Source organism: Anoplopoma fimbria, chromosome 23 (assembly GCF_027596085.1).
Source record: "Anoplopoma fimbria isolate UVic2021 breed Golden Eagle Sablefish chromosome 23, Afim_UVic_2022, whole genome shotgun sequence".
In the NCBI taxonomy this organism is placed as follows: Eukaryota; Metazoa; Chordata; class Actinopteri; order Perciformes; family Anoplopomatidae; genus Anoplopoma; species Anoplopoma fimbria.
In genome coordinates this window covers 17,560,132-17,579,166 of record NC_072471.1, presented here as the reverse complement: position 1 = coordinate 17,579,166, position 19,035 = coordinate 17,560,132, and the positions used below count along the sequence as shown (strand labels likewise).

The following is a 19,035-nucleotide window of genomic DNA, read 5'->3' as shown; positions in this document are numbered from 1 at the left end:
AGTTTTCAACTATAACAACAGCATCATAGAATTCCTTAAATTCAGTTATAAGGCTGGTTCTGGTGTGCTGCACAAAGATTTTCGTAACCCCATCTGGCCCCTCATTAAATTAAATTTCAAATTTCTGGGGTTACCATTATCACTGTGTTTCAGGTAGACAAAAGCAGCCAGCTCATTTCAGCAGGTTCACTGATTTGGTGGGTGGAAATGACATGAAGCTACCTGTAGCTGTAGCTAGCCAGCTAGTAATCAGGTAACACAGTTAATGAAAAGCACTTTTTCCTAACGTGACTGCTAACCAGACAACTAATGAAGTGAGTTAATGATAGGCCTTGGTCTTGACTGAAACTACTACTTTACTTTAGCGTAGCTGAAACGTGCTAATGCTGAAATAGAAAAACACAATTTAACCTGTTCCTTGCTTTTCGCTCTAGTGTTTTTTTGTCCTGGAAAGCCCCCACCGTCACGCTATGTACAAAGAATAACTGTTACTGGAGCCACGTGCACTGTAACAGTGTGTGGTAGTTAAATTGTTGCTTGCGGCCCTGGTATCAAATTAGGGGTTGGGAACTACTGCTTAAAGTTTTATTGACTTAACATAGTAACAAGCAAGCAGAGCTTTATGTGAAAAAAATCAATGGCTATATGTAATGACGCACATACACACAAAATATCTGACAATAAATCTCGTAGACACTAGATGAAATATTCACTTCAGATGTTGAAGAGCTGATTATTTAATAGTTTGATAGCTGCATGGTTTTCTGTAAATTCTCAGTCTTAATTTGATTATACTTAATCTCTTAAAGTTATTTAGAAATTCTGTTTGCATGGGCATATTTCATTCAGTCTTGAGTTAGTGAATGTCAAAATAAAGCGGTCCATGTCAACACAGTCAGCGATTTAACAAAAAGTCGGAAATCAGTAGAGATGAACACACACACAAACATTCAGACAGTCAAACCATTTGTAGACACACACTCACACAGCAGTACAAGCCAAGCCCCGAGACATTCAGAGTGTCTGCAGTGGGATTATGTAACCAAAGTAACAAAAAGATGGATGTTGCTGGCAGAATAAAAGAAGAAGTTTGCCATTCCAGTGACGGTGTACTCTAATCCCACCTCCTCTAATAATCGTTATGAGCACAAACAGACTGCAGGACCTCTCACTGCAGGCACGACACATCTGATCTGTGGTGGGTTTGTTACATAAGGTCAACCGCATGTGGAAAAAGCGGTTCTCTGTAGCATATGAACAGGTTTAAACATGTCACTTCCATCAATGTCACTTAATTAATGAAAAAAACCCAATGGGGATCCTTATCATGGGCCTGCTGTATTCAGTGCGTTCCATTGGCCACCCTCAGCCTAAGTGCTCTCCAACATATCTTGTCATGTGTCCATCATGTCCCATTGTGTACGTTACCAGTTATCTTAAATAATTAGAAGACATCTCAACAGCATAAAGGCAGCAGATGTTAGCTTCGCAAAGTTTGCAACCTTCTGACAAGCTGTCAAAGCCCCTGGCCACAGGCCGGCTTTTTTTAACAATTCGACCTTTAACCTTTGGTTGCATGGCCTGAAAGCCTGAGGACAGCGCACCTGCCTGCCACACACACCTCCATTTAAGGCACACACACAGACAATGACTCCAAAATATCTCTGTCAACAGTTTCTTAGCGTGCGAATGAATTCTCCCTGAAACTGATGTGCTCGAAGGACCCTGAAGAATTTTAATTGTCTTGTAAAATATTCAAAGAGGGTTTTCCCTCAGAAAGCTGATACCCGCCAATAAACTCGCAGCGATGTTTTAATGCTGCCAGCTGGCTGAGCATCCTCTGTGCTTCTCTTTTCTACATTCCCAACTCTTTCTGTGGCATCTTCTACACAGAAACGCACATTTACATTATTTGATCGCCAACATGACTACAGGTGTGTTTGTGCTGAAAGCTCCTCAGAACGATTAATGGATTTGCATATCTGGATCTACTTTCTCAACTGAGGCACATGTGCACAGCTCTGTTTTTAGCTACACTCACAGCAGTGGTTAGATCAAAACGGAAATGTCTCGACCGTGAAGTTTTGTTGACATTCATGCTCCGCTGCGTCTGAATCCTATCCCCTTTGATTTTTCATCTTGCATCTCCCTCAGGTCAAAATAGTTCTTTTGACTAAATTAAATTTGAGGAAAATAGGATATTTTTGAACGTCAAAGTCTCCTTGTTGCTCCACGCGGATCTGCTACAATTTTTCAAAGCGAGAGTGACGTTTAAGCCTCCCACCAGTTGATCTCCACACACTTTGCTGTGTGAATAAGCCATGATCTTAACAAACACAGCATGCTGTGGAGCTGGTGACTTGTTCACACACGCACACACACACTAATAAATATAGACACATATTGGTCAGCTCAACTTCTCTTGCTTTCAAACAATAACACCAGAGTTGTTCACACCCTCTGTTCATCTGCCAATTCACACACACACACACACACACACACACACACACACACACACACACACACACACACTCAAACTGCAGCTCTTATTACACGTGTCTGTCCCTCAGAGAGCTTGGCCCCTCGTTGCAGACATTCAGCACGTCACCTCCGATGGAAAAACTGCAGTCCACTCACATCGTTAGTTCATATTTTGGCTGCAACGATCACAATATCTTTCACCGCCGCGACAATTGGCTTAGCAGACGGGCCGCGCCGCGCTGCGAGGCCACAATGCAAGAATCCAGACATTACCCAATATCCTGAGAGGGTCCTGGGGGGGGGGGCTCATTTAGCCTACAGACGTGCCAACACACCGTGTGACCGGTCGACAGGTCTGCAGTTTAAAGCCAACAGGGGATTTATCAGGCTGGATGCGAGTGACGCATCAATAGACATGTCAATATTTGCTCTGCAGAGAGAAATCCACTCACAGTCGTTTATACTGTTGGATATCTTGCGTCTGTGATAGTCAGAGCGTGTCTGGAACTTATTTTGTGATTCGTTTTCAGTGAACCAAAGAACCCTTAGCTAACAAGAGAGTGAATGAAGTGCATTGCGTTTTGGTCTTTTTTCTTGCTCAAGTTAATGTAAAAAGAGAAGGCGTCCCCACCATTTCTCCAAAAAGGATTGATCCCTTGATAATTAGCAAAAAAAGATTAAAAAGTCAGTTCTCTAAAGAAGTGTCTTCTCTTCAGAGGCAATTCCATAACAAAACACAACATTTACTGTGAGTCTAATGGATAATTCAGGTTTATAATAATTTGGGTCTTTAATTACTTTGGTTAAAACCATAGACTGTAGATTGTAGATTGATAGATTGTATATACGAACGGGGAGTAGTTACCATGAAGTCAGCCATTGATTTGGTGACTGCCACTTTAAAGCCTTGAGTTTGGCATTTTGGCCGTCACCATCACCAGAAGTGATATGAGAGGGTGGAGTTATGTAAAACCGAATACTGAATGAGACATTTTTTACTTTCATGAACTGAAAACACAGTGAAAGGGTTAAAGTGCTGGGACGAAAACACAGACAGCTCCGAGAGCAGACAACGCCCCAAAGCATTCTCTGCTTTATGGTCTCTTTGACTCTAAATGGACCATCATTTACTAACTGAACATCATGCTGTATTGAAGGAGACTTGAAACTAGAGATGGAGACCATAAACTCATGTTTACAATGTTTACTGAGGGAATAAATCAAGAGAGAAGCAGAGTCATCTTCTCATAGAATTCTATACAATCAAACATGAAGGTTTAAGGCACTTCTGCATTGGCTTCACTTCTGCAGGTTGCCGCCTGGGTGAGTCATATCTGATGGGAATCATGGCCAAATATACAAAAATAACTAAAATGTGTTGTGGTTTCTAGAAGTGTCAAACCCATTCAGAATTTTAACCCAACTCTGCAGTTACCCTCTGCTCCACAGAGCATTTGAGAGTATTTCAGCTCATTGTTGACCTGCCAGGGTAAAAAGCTCTGATAAACCCACGGTAGACTTCATGCAACTAATGGTGAACATAGTTGAGCATTTAGCAGGTAAAATACATATGTTTCTCAGGACCTGATGGAGACCAAAACAGGGCGTGGAGAGTGAATATTCGACTGACATTCGCCAGGTGGACATAACTCCTAATTAATGTCTGCTGCTGGGTGTGTAAGTGGCCGGTTGTTTGCGAACACATTTGCCATGTGTACTATAAAAAGTTATGGTATGACTGTGGTGTTTAGAGATTTTGCTGTTGCCCCCACGTCGCCTACTACTGCTTAAACAACAAAAACACTTTAGCAGTACTGGTAATATGTCAGTGATCAGTTATTTAGGAAAATACATATCTGAGCAACATATCATATATATCAGATATTTTCGTGCATATTCTGTGAACGTCCATCAGCGTGAGCGATCAGTGCAGCAGGCTCACCATTACGTTGGTTATATACTGACTACAGTGCATTACTTTTTGTAGATATAAATACGTAGAATTAATGAGAACAGCCTGCAATGTCAGATGCTACTTTCTTAACAGCATTTACGTGTTAGATGGTTTCCCTTTATGCCTCTATGAAATATGTTGTGGCCGAGAACACAGCCAATTAGTTCCGAGGGTCAGGTTCTACAGTAGAGGATGATAAAGTCACAGTAAACACTAATGTTTTAAAGTATTAACTTTCGATTGTTGCATGAAAAAATGTGTGCATGAGTACCTTCATGAATGCTTCTGCAGGACCGCTGCAGGTGAATTTATCTGTGCTAATGTATGCAAACAGCAACATGCTGTATGTATGTGTGTATAGGAATGTAAGACAAAGAGCAGTTCTCTTAATGTCTGAGCCAGCTGGCTGACACTCTCACTCCCTCCACCTCACTCTGCTCCTGGTGCCCTTTCACCTTTACCCCCTCACACACACACCTCGGGGAGAAGTAGGTTAGCGTCGGATGGTGGTGGCGTGGACAGTTTCCAGGAATCACCCCCTTCCCCGCCCTCTTATCCATCACCCATTTTCCAGTTTTCACACTGAGCCTGGAAAGTGTGAGTAAGTGCTTCCTGTGGAAAAACAGTGTTTTCAACATTGTAATTTGGCTTCTGCAGCCGAGCTACTGTTAACAGACAGATGAGAAAAATCAGGACAGTGCAGATGTGGAGGGGAAAGAAAAAACGCTGTGTCAACTTTGAGATCTGAATTTAACTTCCCTCTAACTCTTAATAGAGAGGGGCTAGGGGGGCAGGTCAGGGTCTAAGGTCAACGTTTTGAGGACGCTGCACATGGTCTGCACTGTAAAATGGATATGTATAGAGCCATTAGCTGAGTGAGGTGTTAGCTTACAACTCAAAGACAGAATTAGAACATGTGTGTGTGCAGAATCTAAAGTGCTAAAAGGGCTTATTCATCAGAACATGCTCCTGTTTTTGGTGAACGGTGAAATGAATGTATCCGTTTTGCAACTAATAAACGCGAATGCAAGCATATCACCTCTCGGGACAGTTGGTGCTTGCACACTGTACAGCCACACAGAGCCGCACCACTCATGTCTGTTTGTGGACCTAGATGGACCCCTCTTTTGGACAAATTTGATCCAGTACTGGGACATTGCAGATCCAAGCCTTTAAAAGGACCACAGTGTAGGATTTAGGGGCATCCAGCAGTAAAGCTGAGTATTGCGACCAACTGAATACCCTTCCCGCTCACCCCTCCCTTTCGGATCATGTCGGAGAACTACGGTGGCCTTGAGGTTACATTAAAGGCTCTCTCTAGAGCCAGTGTTTGGTTTGTCCGTTCTGGGCTACTGTAGAAACACAGCGGTGCAAAATGGCAGCATAGTTATGAATATTATATTTCAACTCTGACCATAAATCCCCCTACATCCTACACACGGCTCTTTGAACTTACATACAGTAACTTACATACAGTAACTCCTCAAAAACTATGCGACTCTATGAAAGCTGGGGGAAAAAAGGCACAAACAATACATTGTTTTGGACTTGGAAAAGACAGATCAAACTTAAATATTATCAGAACAATGAGAACACACCTTGACTTCTGTTAGTGGCGCTCATATCGCCGATAGAAAGGCGAGCTGTGAGAGTTTCGTGCCTCGGTGCCTTCAGGAATGTTGATCACCCGGTTTCACTGTGTACCACCTTATCACCACCAGATAAACACACCAGACAGAAAATTAAACACCAGCAGGCCCAAAAAATAAAGAGGTTGAGGCACGTGAGGGATGAAAGCAGAGCAGGACCGCCACGGGTGTAAACTGTTCTCTCCTCAGCACCTCACAGGCGCCACGATGTGTTCAGGCTAATCTCATCTTCCTATAAACTATTATTATAGTTTAACATGCTTTGTTGAATCAAACGTTAATCTTTTTTTTTCTGCTGTGGCAATGTTCTGAATGCATGTTCATTCACATCCCTGACCTCAACTCACCTGAACACTGAGATGGATGCTGGGGTTTTTGGAGCAGGATACAAAACAGTAGACACAATTACAGAAAAATGTGAATGAATATGAGAAATGATTATGTCGTGCTTTTCATCATTACATGTTTTCATGTTATGTATTTTTTTTAGTTGGTGTTGAGCTGTCTGTCCTTAAGTCACACCTTGCATGTGCTGCCTGCTTACGAGGTGTAAACTTCCCTTTCACGTCTTCAGTCTTCACAGGTTTGACAGCTGAAACAGTGACAGACAGATATGTTTCATTCCTGTCTCAGCATTCAACTAACAAATCAAAATCAAGGACACAAGCAATAAACATGGCCTTATATAAGTTAATGAATAGCTGTCGGCAAGAGAGCAGCAGTCTGAAAACTACCTGCAGCACATTCTGTACTTTATGGTTGTGCAATGCTGCCTTCAATTGCTGTTGCAAGCCATGAGTTACGTAAACATTTATGACTGTGTGCCAAATGGTAAATAGTGATAAAATTATTTTCAGTGCTCCTCTAAAACGCAGTGATTCCCAGCTATGTTTGTGAAATAACTCCTGGATGCTACATGTTGTGATTTAGACTGTATGAAAACTAGTAAGATAGAGTAATAGTAAAGTAATGGATAAACAGTTGAAATGTTTAGCTAAAAGTAACAGATAAATGGTTAGCTCAGTGATGGATTAATGCTTGAATAGTTAGCTAAAGATATGGATACATGGTTGAAAAGTTCACTAAAATGAATGGATAAACAGTTCAAAAGTTTAGCTAGAGGTAACAGATAAATGGATACCTTGGTGATTGTTTTATGGTTGATACTGAGCTAACAGTATGGCTACACGGTTGACATATTTAGCTAAAGTAGGCCATACTGGAAAATTGCTGCAGTGGTTAGCTAGAAATTCTGAATAAATGCTTATTTGGCTGAGCCAAAGTGCCATCATAAAGGATAGACTGTTAAATAGTTAACTTAGCTAAATAGATAAATGGTTGAAATAGCTAAAAGTAAAAAACAGGAAATGGCTGAAATTGAAAACTTATCTAAAAAGTTATGGATACATGATTGAAATGTCCATCATCTGCCACAAAGTGGTTGTTGCACAAATGCACACCTAAACTGCTTACCTAAACACTGACAGTACAATTGTATGAAAACATGATTGTAACAATACCATTTATCATGTAATAAATAGTGTAAAATAGCAATTTAATGTCAGTTCAACTGAAAGCATTTGGATTATGATTGGTCGTGTTGATTAAGGGGTACTTAGGTTGTATGTTCATTTGTGTTTATGGCCTAAAAGTTGAAAAGTACAAGGTAATCAGGTGTACCTAAAGGTAGCATAAGGTCATGGTGCAGGCTCAACAATGTTCTTTGAGTTTCAACTGTCAGCAATTTGTCTTTTACATTCCGTAGGTTGTATAAATGTTTCTCAGGTTAGTCATACAACTGACCTGCCTCACCTTGAGCTGCCACATCAATATTTGGTTGTGATGGAAGACAATAGGGAGTTGCACAGTAGAACATTAAGAGCAAGCAGCCAGATGTAATGCAGTCCATTCAGATGCCTCGGATTTCTCAGGTGTGCTGAATGCTAAAGGGCGTAAATTTCACCTTCAGGTATTCAGTCTTCACAGATTTGACAGAGCAACTCAATGACAGCCTAGAAGACTATGTTCCCTGCTGCTGCTTCCTCAAGGTTTGACGCTACATTTGCTCGGAGGATTGCAAGTCAGGTCATTCTCCTGTTCATCTGTTGATGAGTGAGTGCGAGTTGGCTGAGTCTGGAGTCAAGTTTAATCACAGTTTCTGCAAGAAACACATGGTTATTCCCTAGTTGTGGAGGGTCCAGAAGATGCTTAGTTGAGTTGATGTTGTCGGTTTTAATGATTTGTTTGTGGTGACTTAACTACAAGTGAGGTGAGGGAGTCTTGAGGAGAGGATGGATGAGGGATTTTTGGAATGGTGGACAAGAGTTTAAGTCTTAAACAGTGAGGTGTCCATCTGAGCATCCAGGGATCACGAGCGTCAGTTCAGGAGCCCAGTCTAATAAGTTGCCTAAAGGGAGCCTTAGTCGTGTTCTTGATACCGGCCCATATGGCCCTCGCATTTCCCCTCAATCAGGGTCAGCTCATCCTTGTCTCTTGTTACTTGAACTGTCCTCAAAAATGCTCCATGACCTAAACTCAAAGCACCTTCTAAATCCCTCAATACTGTCAACAACCAAGACCTGGAATTGCCTTTCTGTTGGCTTCTCCCTCTCGAAGAACCGTCAGAAGATGAGTCTAAGAAAGACAGAGTTGTGATCTGAGCTGCAAAGGCCAAGTCATTGGTCTATTATGTTTATTTTAGTGTCTTCTACAGGATGACAACAACCTCCAACTACAATGAGAATTGCCACCACTCTGAAGTGCTCCGCTCAATGTCACGGTTGAAGCAGGAAAGGTTTAGTCATTCGCTTTCCCCATAAAATAATAATAATAATAAGACAAAGTGAGAAATAGTATCCCTCAGAACAGCTGAGAGACAGCCAGTCTTTGTGGCATTCCAGGCCGTCTCGAACCTGCGTGGAAAACAGAGCGAGCCGTCCCGCTGGCTACTGCCGAGCAGGCGTGCGTCTCAGCAGCTGAGACATAAAAACAGAGAGGGAAAGCGTCTGGGAAGGAAACTCTGCTCACTTCATTTGCACTGGAGATTGGGCAACTCCCGGTCAGGGGGACTCCCTTCAGAAAAATACAACCAGATGGCTGCTTTTGAAGTGTCCCCACACATGTGTGTTTGTAACCCCGGGCGTTGCCGTCCAGACACACACAGATTTCATTTTCTCAGACCAAAGCAAGTCTGGTTTACTGTAAGTGTGGGAGCAGACTTGATGGTGGAGGCCAGAAGTTAAACTGGCTGGGAACAATTAACTGCAGAAAGGAGTCTTTAATTTACCAAGTCCAATCAATAAATTACTATATTAAGAGTGTAACTCGTCTGAATCTGTTTGCGCTGTCATCTTTGCTGGGAATTTCTTTAAGTTCTTATTTATAAGGTGTACGTTTCCTGGGTATGTGTCGTCTCTTCCACTCAGCACTGGCTGGTGCTGTTAGATCTTCTTCCATGGAATCGTGGTGTCATGTTCCTGATAAAGCTGCAATAGGTCAGTGTCTCAGAGTCTTTTCAGACGATTTAGGCTCTTTATAAACTCTTTGATTGAGTCAGTTCTGGACAGTTTACCCAGGAGAATAAGCCAAAGCACATTCCATTATAATGCTAAAAATGGGCTTGACATTTTGGGCTTGAGAATTTCTTTAAAAGCTGGCACAAATACCCAGATGAATAAAATCAGAAATGTCAACACATTTTTATTTTATTTTTAAATTTTCTTCATCCAAAGGACCCGAGGCTGCAAGAAAAACTCTCCTGAAGCTCACTGATCAAGTTATCTTTCCTTCTTTATGTCTTTCCAAGTGGTTTCAGATCTGCCGGGACATTTTGACGAGACAACAACAGCTGCTGAGTCAGATACTTCCGCTCATGGAGATGAGTCTTTCTTCAGAATGTTCCCTCCGTTTAGACAGGGCCTTCCACGGCAAAGCGATGGGATGAGCTAATCCTACAGGTCACAGCAGAGGCCACCGGTTCAGACAGGATGTGCAAAATCAAACCTGCATGATGAGGTCAGAGACCAAACAGAAAGACAACTCGAATTTACTTTGAAGCTGCATCTTTGAATATATAGAGTAGAAATAAAGTTGAAAGTGTTTCTTCTAGTCACTAATTTAGGTTTGAGAAATATTGTGGGATTTAAACTGTGATTTTTGGGGAATGTTTTTTTTTTTTAATTGGCCATTTCTATAGAAGAACCATTACAATAACACAGAGCTAGGCCTAGACATTCATAGCAGACACGGCCCACATCCTGATCAGTCCTGTGCTCAGTTCCAATTGTCATATTGTTTATATAACAGTGTTTATTTATATAGAGATATACTAATAGCCAGGGTCTCAAACATCCATCTCCTGCCAGACCTTAACTACTTTGAATTAGCATGAATGTTCTTGATGTAGAAATCATTTTAAAGCAACACATATAAGTGAATTTCAATCCGCAGAAAATGTTGAACGTTTTGTTTAATCCGAAGCGTGTTTCTTTGTAGACTTTGGGTTCATGTTTCTCTGCGTAAACAGATTCTTGTAGAATCAGTCTCACATCTGCAGCTCATTTCAGGGTGCTGGTTTTCAGGCTGTAGTGTCTGATGGGGGAGTGTGGCACTGGACCATCACAGCATCCAGCTCTCGTTTATCTGATTCTCAAACTAAAAGCCTCCTGGTTCCTGTCTGCTCAAATCCACAATCTTCCCTCCAGATCTTTTTCCTGCTCACCTCTCTTACTGCCAAGATGTGTCGATCTATTTCTCATGAGACGTAGAGAGCTGTGTTTCCTGACAGATGACAGTAAATAAGCACGGCCATATTAATTAGCCACAAGCTGCAGAGGAACCACAGTTACAGGAGCTTGTTTCCTCAGAGCCCTGTGGGTCTGAACACGCGCCGACTGGGAAACACATTTTGTTGTTGGCTCACTAATACTGCAAGCATTCGGTTGACAGATGATTTCTTTATCCAGGGCGCACCCTAGTGGTAAACTAGTGCAACTGAGTTTATTGTTGGAAATACTGATTTAAGATCAGGTAAATTGATATACAGTAACCTCTTGAACCCTATCAGTCCCAAAGTCCACTTTTAAGCCCCTCAGAATGTGAAGTTTTTCTTAATTACATTAAGTAATCATGACTAAATAATAAAAAATTCCAACTATAATGTGTGAGCACATCTTTAATGTTAATGTATTAAGAGCTTAACGCTCACAAACTCAGCTAATTTGCTCCATTGGTGCTGTGTGGTGTGATTTAAATGACAGTGACCTGGTTACATAAACAGACGAGTGTCACTTTTTTCCAACACTCCAACGTGGGTGAAATGGGTTTTCAGGGCCTTTAAACTCCTACTCATAAGTAGCTTCAAAGATAGTTGCAGGGTCTTAAATCAGCCCAAAAAATTAGTTTGGGCCCAATATTAATAACTGTCTTACAGTTTAGTGTTTTACGTCCAGACAAAAAATGTATGTAGATGGCATGTAGATAATATAACAATACATAACCACAACCTTCTCGTTGGTGGCCGATAAGTTTAAAAATCTGCAAATTTCCCTGTTAAAGCTTAAGGAAATAATACTGCGTGTCTTCATGTGCAGCACAGTGCTAACGGGTTACTGTACTGCACAGAGAAAAGCTGTGCTGTCAGGATGAAACATCTGTCACGTACTGTTCTCAGTTTGTGTTTACGAAATAAGTTGGAAGCAGACAGACAGACGGCAGCATGAGGACATACAGTCCAGCATACATGTATGAAACAGCAAGCACGTCAACAGAACCATTTATTCAATAAATCATAATATTCAGAGCAACACTTCTGTACAGTTTAATAAGATAAATATTGATGACACATTTTTGGGATCATTCCTCAGTTTTTTTTGTAGCACCTTTAAAGCATAAATCAGAGTGTTTTAAACATCGGAGCACATTAAACCTGACATTATTTACTTTAATATGACAACACTTGAGAACAAACTGAGAGAACGGACAGGGCTGTTCAATCTGACGAGACAACAGACCAAACGCTCTGTTGTTCGACATGAAGTTCAACGCTCCTATTTTGGAATATGGACCATTTCTCATCTTAGATAACTGGATATTCCCTGCATGCCTGCCCTGCTCTCCTCTACTTTCTTTTCCAGGTCCCTCCTGCTGTCCAGGAGCCGTAAGTAGAAACCCCATCTGTATCAGGGTCAGATATTTTAAGTCTTAAAAGGAACGCTCCACGGGAAGAAGAAGAAGAGAACTTTGCTTCAAGATTATTTACAAGCTAAGATTATGATGAACCAGACTGCATTTTTGTAGCATGACACCTAGTCAAAATCTCTAGCAATGATGGAAGATTGGTTTCCAGGAATCGACATTTTCGATTAAACAAACTGTAAGGGCTCGGCATAATTTATGGAGTAGCAGCAGACGGGCTCTGTATTGCAGCCAGCATCGTGCAGCCCGGGCACGTTCTGGGAGAAGGGGGTGAAATGAGAGGTTTGGATGACGGCCGAGAGCGTGAAATATTGCTTTTGAATGCTTGGTAAAGGATCTGTCAGACAAACAGTAAACACGCAGGTGCAGTCCTCCATGAGGGCTGACCGATCAGCCTCTTCAAAGCTGCACAAGCTAACGGTGCCCGCTGGCAGATCCACATACAAGCAGAAGGTTGGAAAACCAGGAACCCAAGAAATCCTGAAGGGTGAACTCAGTAAACAACACATGGACGGTGTTTTATACTTCATACTGAGGGGGAACAAAGGGAAAGAGAAGAAAAAACAGATCAATTTGATCATACCGTGTAATGCACCTTCAGTGTATGTTAGCATTATAATCACAGTAAATTATTCTAAAAGCTTACAGCTGATTTTTTATTTATTTTTTCCTTGTATATGTTTTCAGTGGTACAACCGCTGCAAAATAACTTGTTTCATTATCAGCCCTTGATTAAATTCGGTCCGATAACATCCGGAGAGTCTAGAAGGGCGCACGATTATTTAATCCATATTTAAGCTTGCATATGGCTAACCGGAAGTTAGCATCAAGCTAATCTGAAGTTAGCATCAGGCTAACCTGAAGTTCGCCGACTGGGCTGGTGAAAGTCTCTGGTGCTCATGCTCAAAAGCAGCAGGCAGCGGTTTCTCATTTAGGCTGATGAGACAATATCATTCTTCAAGTAAAGGTCTGGCCTAATGATATGAGCAAAGGCTGAGAATACTTAGAATGAAGTTCACTACTTCCTGTACAAAGAGGTTCCATCTCCACGGCAACTGCAGTGCCTGACCCAAAAAAATCATAAAAGTGGCCGGATTCAACATCTGCAGATAAGTTCACAAACTTCCAAAACAGGCAATGCCAAATTAGAAGAGAGTCGACAAAGCATCCAAAGCACTTTGTGGAACAACTTCCTGCACCTCCTTCTAAAAATACCAAGACCTGACTGAGCTCTCTGGCTCGTCTCTATGAGCAGCTTTAGTGGAGCAACAGAAACAGAGCTATAAATAGAGCAGCCAGGATCTCGTCTCCTCAAAGTGGATGAAACGAAGGCCGTCGCCGAGGCGCGGGGTGAGAATCTCAGGAATCCGAGACGGAGCGACGCAGCATCTGGAGAGAGTCGCTCTGAGTGCTGCTGTGACAGCAACGCTGCTTGGTATTCCAGACTGGATGTTACATATTAAAAAGGAGACGGCCTTCTGTTGACTGAGCATGTATGCAATCTCTTGGTCATTTCACCTTTTGGCTGCTACTCAGCATTTACAGTACGCCCGCGAGTTTAGTGACATGCGTGCATATTTCCCGGCAAATCCAGGATTCAATCCAGCAACCTTTAGTTGGGCAAATTATGATCCCTCTCCCTGAGCTCTGACACTTGTTCTCTAGTTCAAATAAAAACCTATATAATATATTAGAAATATTAAGAGGCACACTCTTCTCTTGTAGTGCATGTCACATATAATATTTCATTTAATGACTAACTTGAAATGCTATTTAAGACTTTTATAGCTGCAATTTATAGTTTAAGGGATAGTTTGGATGTTTAGAAGTGGGGTTGTTTGAAGCGCTTCTCCATAGCCAGTGTATAGACACGGGAAAGACAGGAGGACCAGTGTGACATCGGTGAATCTGAACGAACCCTTTAAAAACACCAAAGTCACAGAATATCACAAACCCAGACCAGCAGCTCCTGTGTTCTGTTAGCTAAAATGACTGTTTTTATCAAAGGAGTCTGGTGTCTTTGAAGAGAGTAGAGCTAACTGCTTCAGTTCCCTGTCAGAAAGGTCGGTCTGACAGCAAGGTAAAGAGGTGAAAATATTCTAAATAAAGTCTACACATAAACTGATAATGATTCTTTTAGGTGTCATAAATACATCCACAGCAGAACATTACTTTGCTCTTGTTCTGGTACTCCTGTTTGTTTCTCCAAACTCCATCTACTGTAGTAATACTCTGACTATGGAGAAGTACCTCATACAACCACACTACTAAACCTCCAGACTATCCCCATTAAGATTACACACTGGTGCCTCTATTTGCAACAACTAATGCAAACTAAAATAAATAAATCATCTTCACACATGCCTATCAACCCCAATCTAGTGACTGTGATCGTTGAAAGTGAACCACAGGGAGTGGTTGTGAGTGCAGCTTTTTCCTCAAAATGATGCTGTTGAGGAGACAGTATTTTAGGGTTAACATTTCCTGGTCGGTATTAAATTAAGACTGTTTCATAACCGGTTAAAAATTCATTGTAGTAACTTTAAAATCCAAACGTTGGCGTAAATGTGAACGCAATGATGAACTTACTTCTGCACCTAAACAATTTCAGAGGAGCTAGAATACTCCTCTCTGACTTGTAACATTTTACTTGCAGAACTTGATAAAAAAGAAGCATTGTGCTTACCACTAAACTGTGAGTCTACTATTATCATATCTCATACATTGGCACCTTGGCTGTGTTTCTTTTTTCAGATTTTTCTGTGAACAGCGACCCGACTCCTCCTCTCATGGGACGCTCACTGATGGCAGAGATAGCTGATGATGAGCTTTGGTACGTTCAGTTGACCTATGACCTTCAGACCTCTGGTGCCCAGATTCGCCCTCAATGCCAAGCGGCTGAGCTGCTGCAGATTCATGGGGTTGGCTACAGAGAGAGAAAAAAAAAAAAAGAGGTGGATATAAGTGTTATATTTGTATTCTGAGTGAGATTTTCTAACTAAATGTATCTGGGGGGATAACATCATAAAAAAAAAATATTCTCTGCTCTTCTTTCTGGGTGTAAATCATCACCATCTCATATGTGTACACTTTAGTGGCTAAACTAAACATGACCACCGGTGTATATGAACAACTTGTCTGAGACTTCCTGGAAAGTGAAACGCAATCCTTGCTTGCCATCTACTGGTGCTACATCAACACTACGCTGTTGTGCAATATAAACCGCAACAACACTAACTGTGTAAGCAATGTTTGTTTTCCATGCAGCCTTGACTTCAAAACCGCATTAACGTACTCTCATAAAACTGTAGGCAGGTTGCAGAGGGAGAGCCCGGCTTGGTGTAATCGACTGGTCTCTTGTTGTGCTGATCCCTGGCGTAGATGTTGGCCCCGAACTCCACCAACATCTCCACCATCTCAACTTGCATGTTTTTAGCAGCGTGGTGCAGCGGCGTCTCGTGAAGCCTGGCAGCATTCACTTTAGCCCCTTGAAGAGAAAACAACAATTATGTCACCTCTTGAAGGATGAAGCCGGAGATATTTTATATTTTTTCTTATTGTGAACCAATTTCATGAAAAGACAAAAAACAAAAATGCGTTAATCCGTCTCTCGATAATTTCTGACCACCCTAACCTCTCTGGATGGGTCACAAATATATAGTTTCATAAAAAAGAAAAGAAAAGGCTCAGTCATTTCTTCAAACAGCTAGTAGTTATAAACAATAGTTACTCAAACGAGAGGAAAAATTGCATTTGTTGGGGACTATTTTCAGTGGCAGATTAATTCACATTTGGTGCTCTGGTTTTGTTTGTATTTTATTTTGATTCAAAGTTCCATTTTTATTATGTGGTTGAAGAGGAGAGTACAATCTCTGACATCCATCAATCAAGCATGCGAGAGTTAGCTGCTGAATAGTTCACAAGTTCTGGTGTCAAATTTGTTGTGAAAGAAAAACTGTAGTTGCCAAGTTTAACCTAAATCAAAAGCCATATTCAGTGTTTCTCTTGTTCTATTGTTAATAACTCACAACTCTACAGAGGGCTGGATAACTGATCATGTAGGTTTGATGGTTTATTAAGATCCTCCCTGTAGCCATGTTTGTCCATCCACAAGAACATTTCCACTGACGTTGTCTTTCATTGTTCTTATATGCTATATGTTCTCAAATAATAAAGAGAATTATCATTGGAAGAAATATGTGAATTTGATTTGATTTTGGTATTTTTATAGTATACAAAGTTGTCCATGCTTGCAACTCTAGTTAGATGCATTTATTTGCCAAATAAAGAAGGCAATTACTTTACCTGTCTCACTCATATATTAACTCGCTGCACGTTGATTTACACAAGGTACTGAAAAACTGAAAATGGTGGCTACCTGGAAGGTAAGAAATCACCCAAAACATTTCTACTCAATATGCTAAAACGTACAAAACTGCAGGTAGCAAATATACATTTAAAGTACGTCACATTTCCCGCTTACCTGCATTGAGCAGCTCTTTCGCACACTCCTTGTGTTCGTTGGCACAAGCAGCATGCAGCGGGGTCCCGTAGTAAAGGTCGTACGCCTCCAGACAAGCACCCATGGCAATCAGGAGCTTCACACAGTCCGAGTTTCCTGGAAAACGACATTTGTCGCGGTCTGAGTCTCTTTGTATAGATTCATGTGAGGGCTTAACTTGATCTCACAGAAACCGAAAGGCATGTGTCGTGGGCAGAGGCCCTCACCTTCCATGCAGGCCTCGTGGAGGGGCGAGGCGGTGCGGGAGGTGAGGGCAGGGTTGGTCTTGGCACCGTGATCCAGCAAGAGCCTGACACACTCCAGACTGCCGGCCGAACAGGCATCACACAGCGGGGTGCTCCCGTCAACGTTCCTCGCATCCACCTTAGATGCATTATGGGACATAAGGTTATTTATACAGAGGTTCTACGTCCTCTTCTCACATTTCCTCTCCCCTCTATGTCTCTATATTACATTACATTACATTACAGTCATTTAGCAGACGCTTTTATCCAAAGCGACTTACAATCAGTAGTATATTACATATCATTCACCCATTCACACACTGATGACAGGCTACCATGCAAGGTGCCACCATCAGACTCTAACTAACATTCATGCAACATCCAGTCCACACCGATGGCAAGCCTTCGGGAGCAACTTGGGGTTAAGTGTCTTGCCCAAGGACACATCGACTGCCGAAGCCGGGTATCGAACCACCGACCCTCTGATTGGATATATATAATCAACCTTTGTTCACTGCAATATAATCACAACGTTTGACCTTAATGGTTCAATATTTTTAATGAATGAAATGCAAGAATTGTGTGGGTTTACCCATATAGGCAAGCTCTGTTTTCTTTTAAGGTCAGATATGCGTCCGTCTTTCTCCCTGGCTCACCTGGGCTCCAGCGTCCAGCAGCAGCTGGACACACTGGGTCTGTCCGCGGAGGCAGGCCTCATGCAGCGGTGTGATGGAGTCCACCGCCACGACATTGACCGAGGCTCCGCTCTGGATCAGGTGCTCCAGCTGTGAGGTGTGGCCGAGCGACGCCGCCTTGTGGACCTCTGTTCTCTCCGACCAGCAGCCTGCGGGGTGATACTTTTACATTACATTACAGTCATTTAGCAGACGCTTTTATCCAAAGCGACTTACAGTCAGTAGTATATTACATATTCACCCATTTCACATGATGACAGGCAAGGTGCCACCATCAGACTCTAACTAACATTCATTCACATCCAGTCCACACCGATGGCAAGCCTTCAGGAGCAACTTGGGGTTAAGTGTCTTGCCCAAGGACACATCGACTGCCGAAGCCGGGTATCGAACCACCGACCTTCTGTTTGGAGAACTACCTTGCTCTCCACTAGCCACAGCCGCCCTACTTCAGTGTTGTCATCAGTATTTTCACCCACTGTTGCACATGCGGTATGTGGATTGTTTTTTTTTGTTTATTACTGTTATAATGTCATCTATCTGCCTTGTTTACATTGTTATTTCTTTAATTGTTTCTGTCTTTACCAAGTAAAATGCTTTAGAGTACCTTATAAAGCGTTATACAAATACAATGTATCATTATTATTAATAAACATCTCAATGCGTTGTCTGGCTGTGCGGTAACTGTCTAGTTTAATTCAAACTAAATTTAGGCTTATGCTTTAAGATGCTTGTTTAAGAAAGGAGATGCACTTATGACTTCTGGTGACTAGTAGTTCTCTTGAATACCTATGTTGAATACACAGCCAAAATGTAAGATGCTTTTTATAAAATGCATTTTAATGGTAAATTTGACTATAATTAATGTAATGTAATGTAGAGTTTGTTAAAGTTGCATACTTTACATCTTCTGCAGTAAACACACGTAAACAGGAAGCGAACAGCAATCATCTGGAGCTACAACTACGTTGCATATGTTACAGCTGTTGGTAGCAGCTAGCTATATACAGTCTATAGTTAGCATTCCCGCTGACAGTCCAACCATACAGTCAAACCGGGTCAAGACCCGAGAGAGCAATAGTGTCACAGTCCATGTCGTCCTGTTTCATACTCACCGATGTCTCCGAAGAAATACGGACGATCGTTTTCAATTTCCATCTTGTCTTTTGTTTCCTCCGGGCAGAATTAACACCGTTCAAGCAGACGCGGGGAGACGAGTTGTTTGTAAACAGCCGCGTCTTGCTAATGTTTACGTGTCATGTGACAAACCCGGAACTCGAAGCGTATGCTGGGACTTGTAGTTTTTACACCATGT

General features: G+C 41.8%; 1 protein-coding gene across 2 annotated transcripts; it reads right to left on the bottom strand.

The window, feature by feature from the left end:
• Positions 1–9,828: 9,828 nt before the first annotated feature.
• Positions 9,829–18,974, bottom strand: LOC129112435 (ankyrin repeat and SOCS box protein 13-like). 2 transcript variants are annotated; one of them, XR_008532367.1, is made up of 7 exons: positions 18,836–18,974; positions 17,682–17,869; positions 17,008–17,164; positions 16,763–16,897; positions 15,575–15,766; positions 15,011–15,205; positions 9,829–10,086 (listed from the first exon to the last, which is right to left on the bottom strand). XR_008532367.1 is itself a non-coding variant. In XM_054624536.1 (6 exons), exons 1-6 carry the CDS (start codon positions 18,876–18,878, stop codon positions 15,078–15,080), a joined length of 843 nt encoding a protein of 280 aa, XP_054480511.1. In that variant the 5' UTR covers positions 18,879–18,974; the 3' UTR covers positions 11,892–15,077. The 2 variants fall into 2 exon arrangements, 1 of the variants encoding a protein (XP_054480511.1); XM_054624536.1 differs by lacking the exon at positions 9,829–10,086 and having other exon boundaries at positions 11,892–15,205.
• Positions 18,975–19,035: the final 61 nt, after the last annotated feature.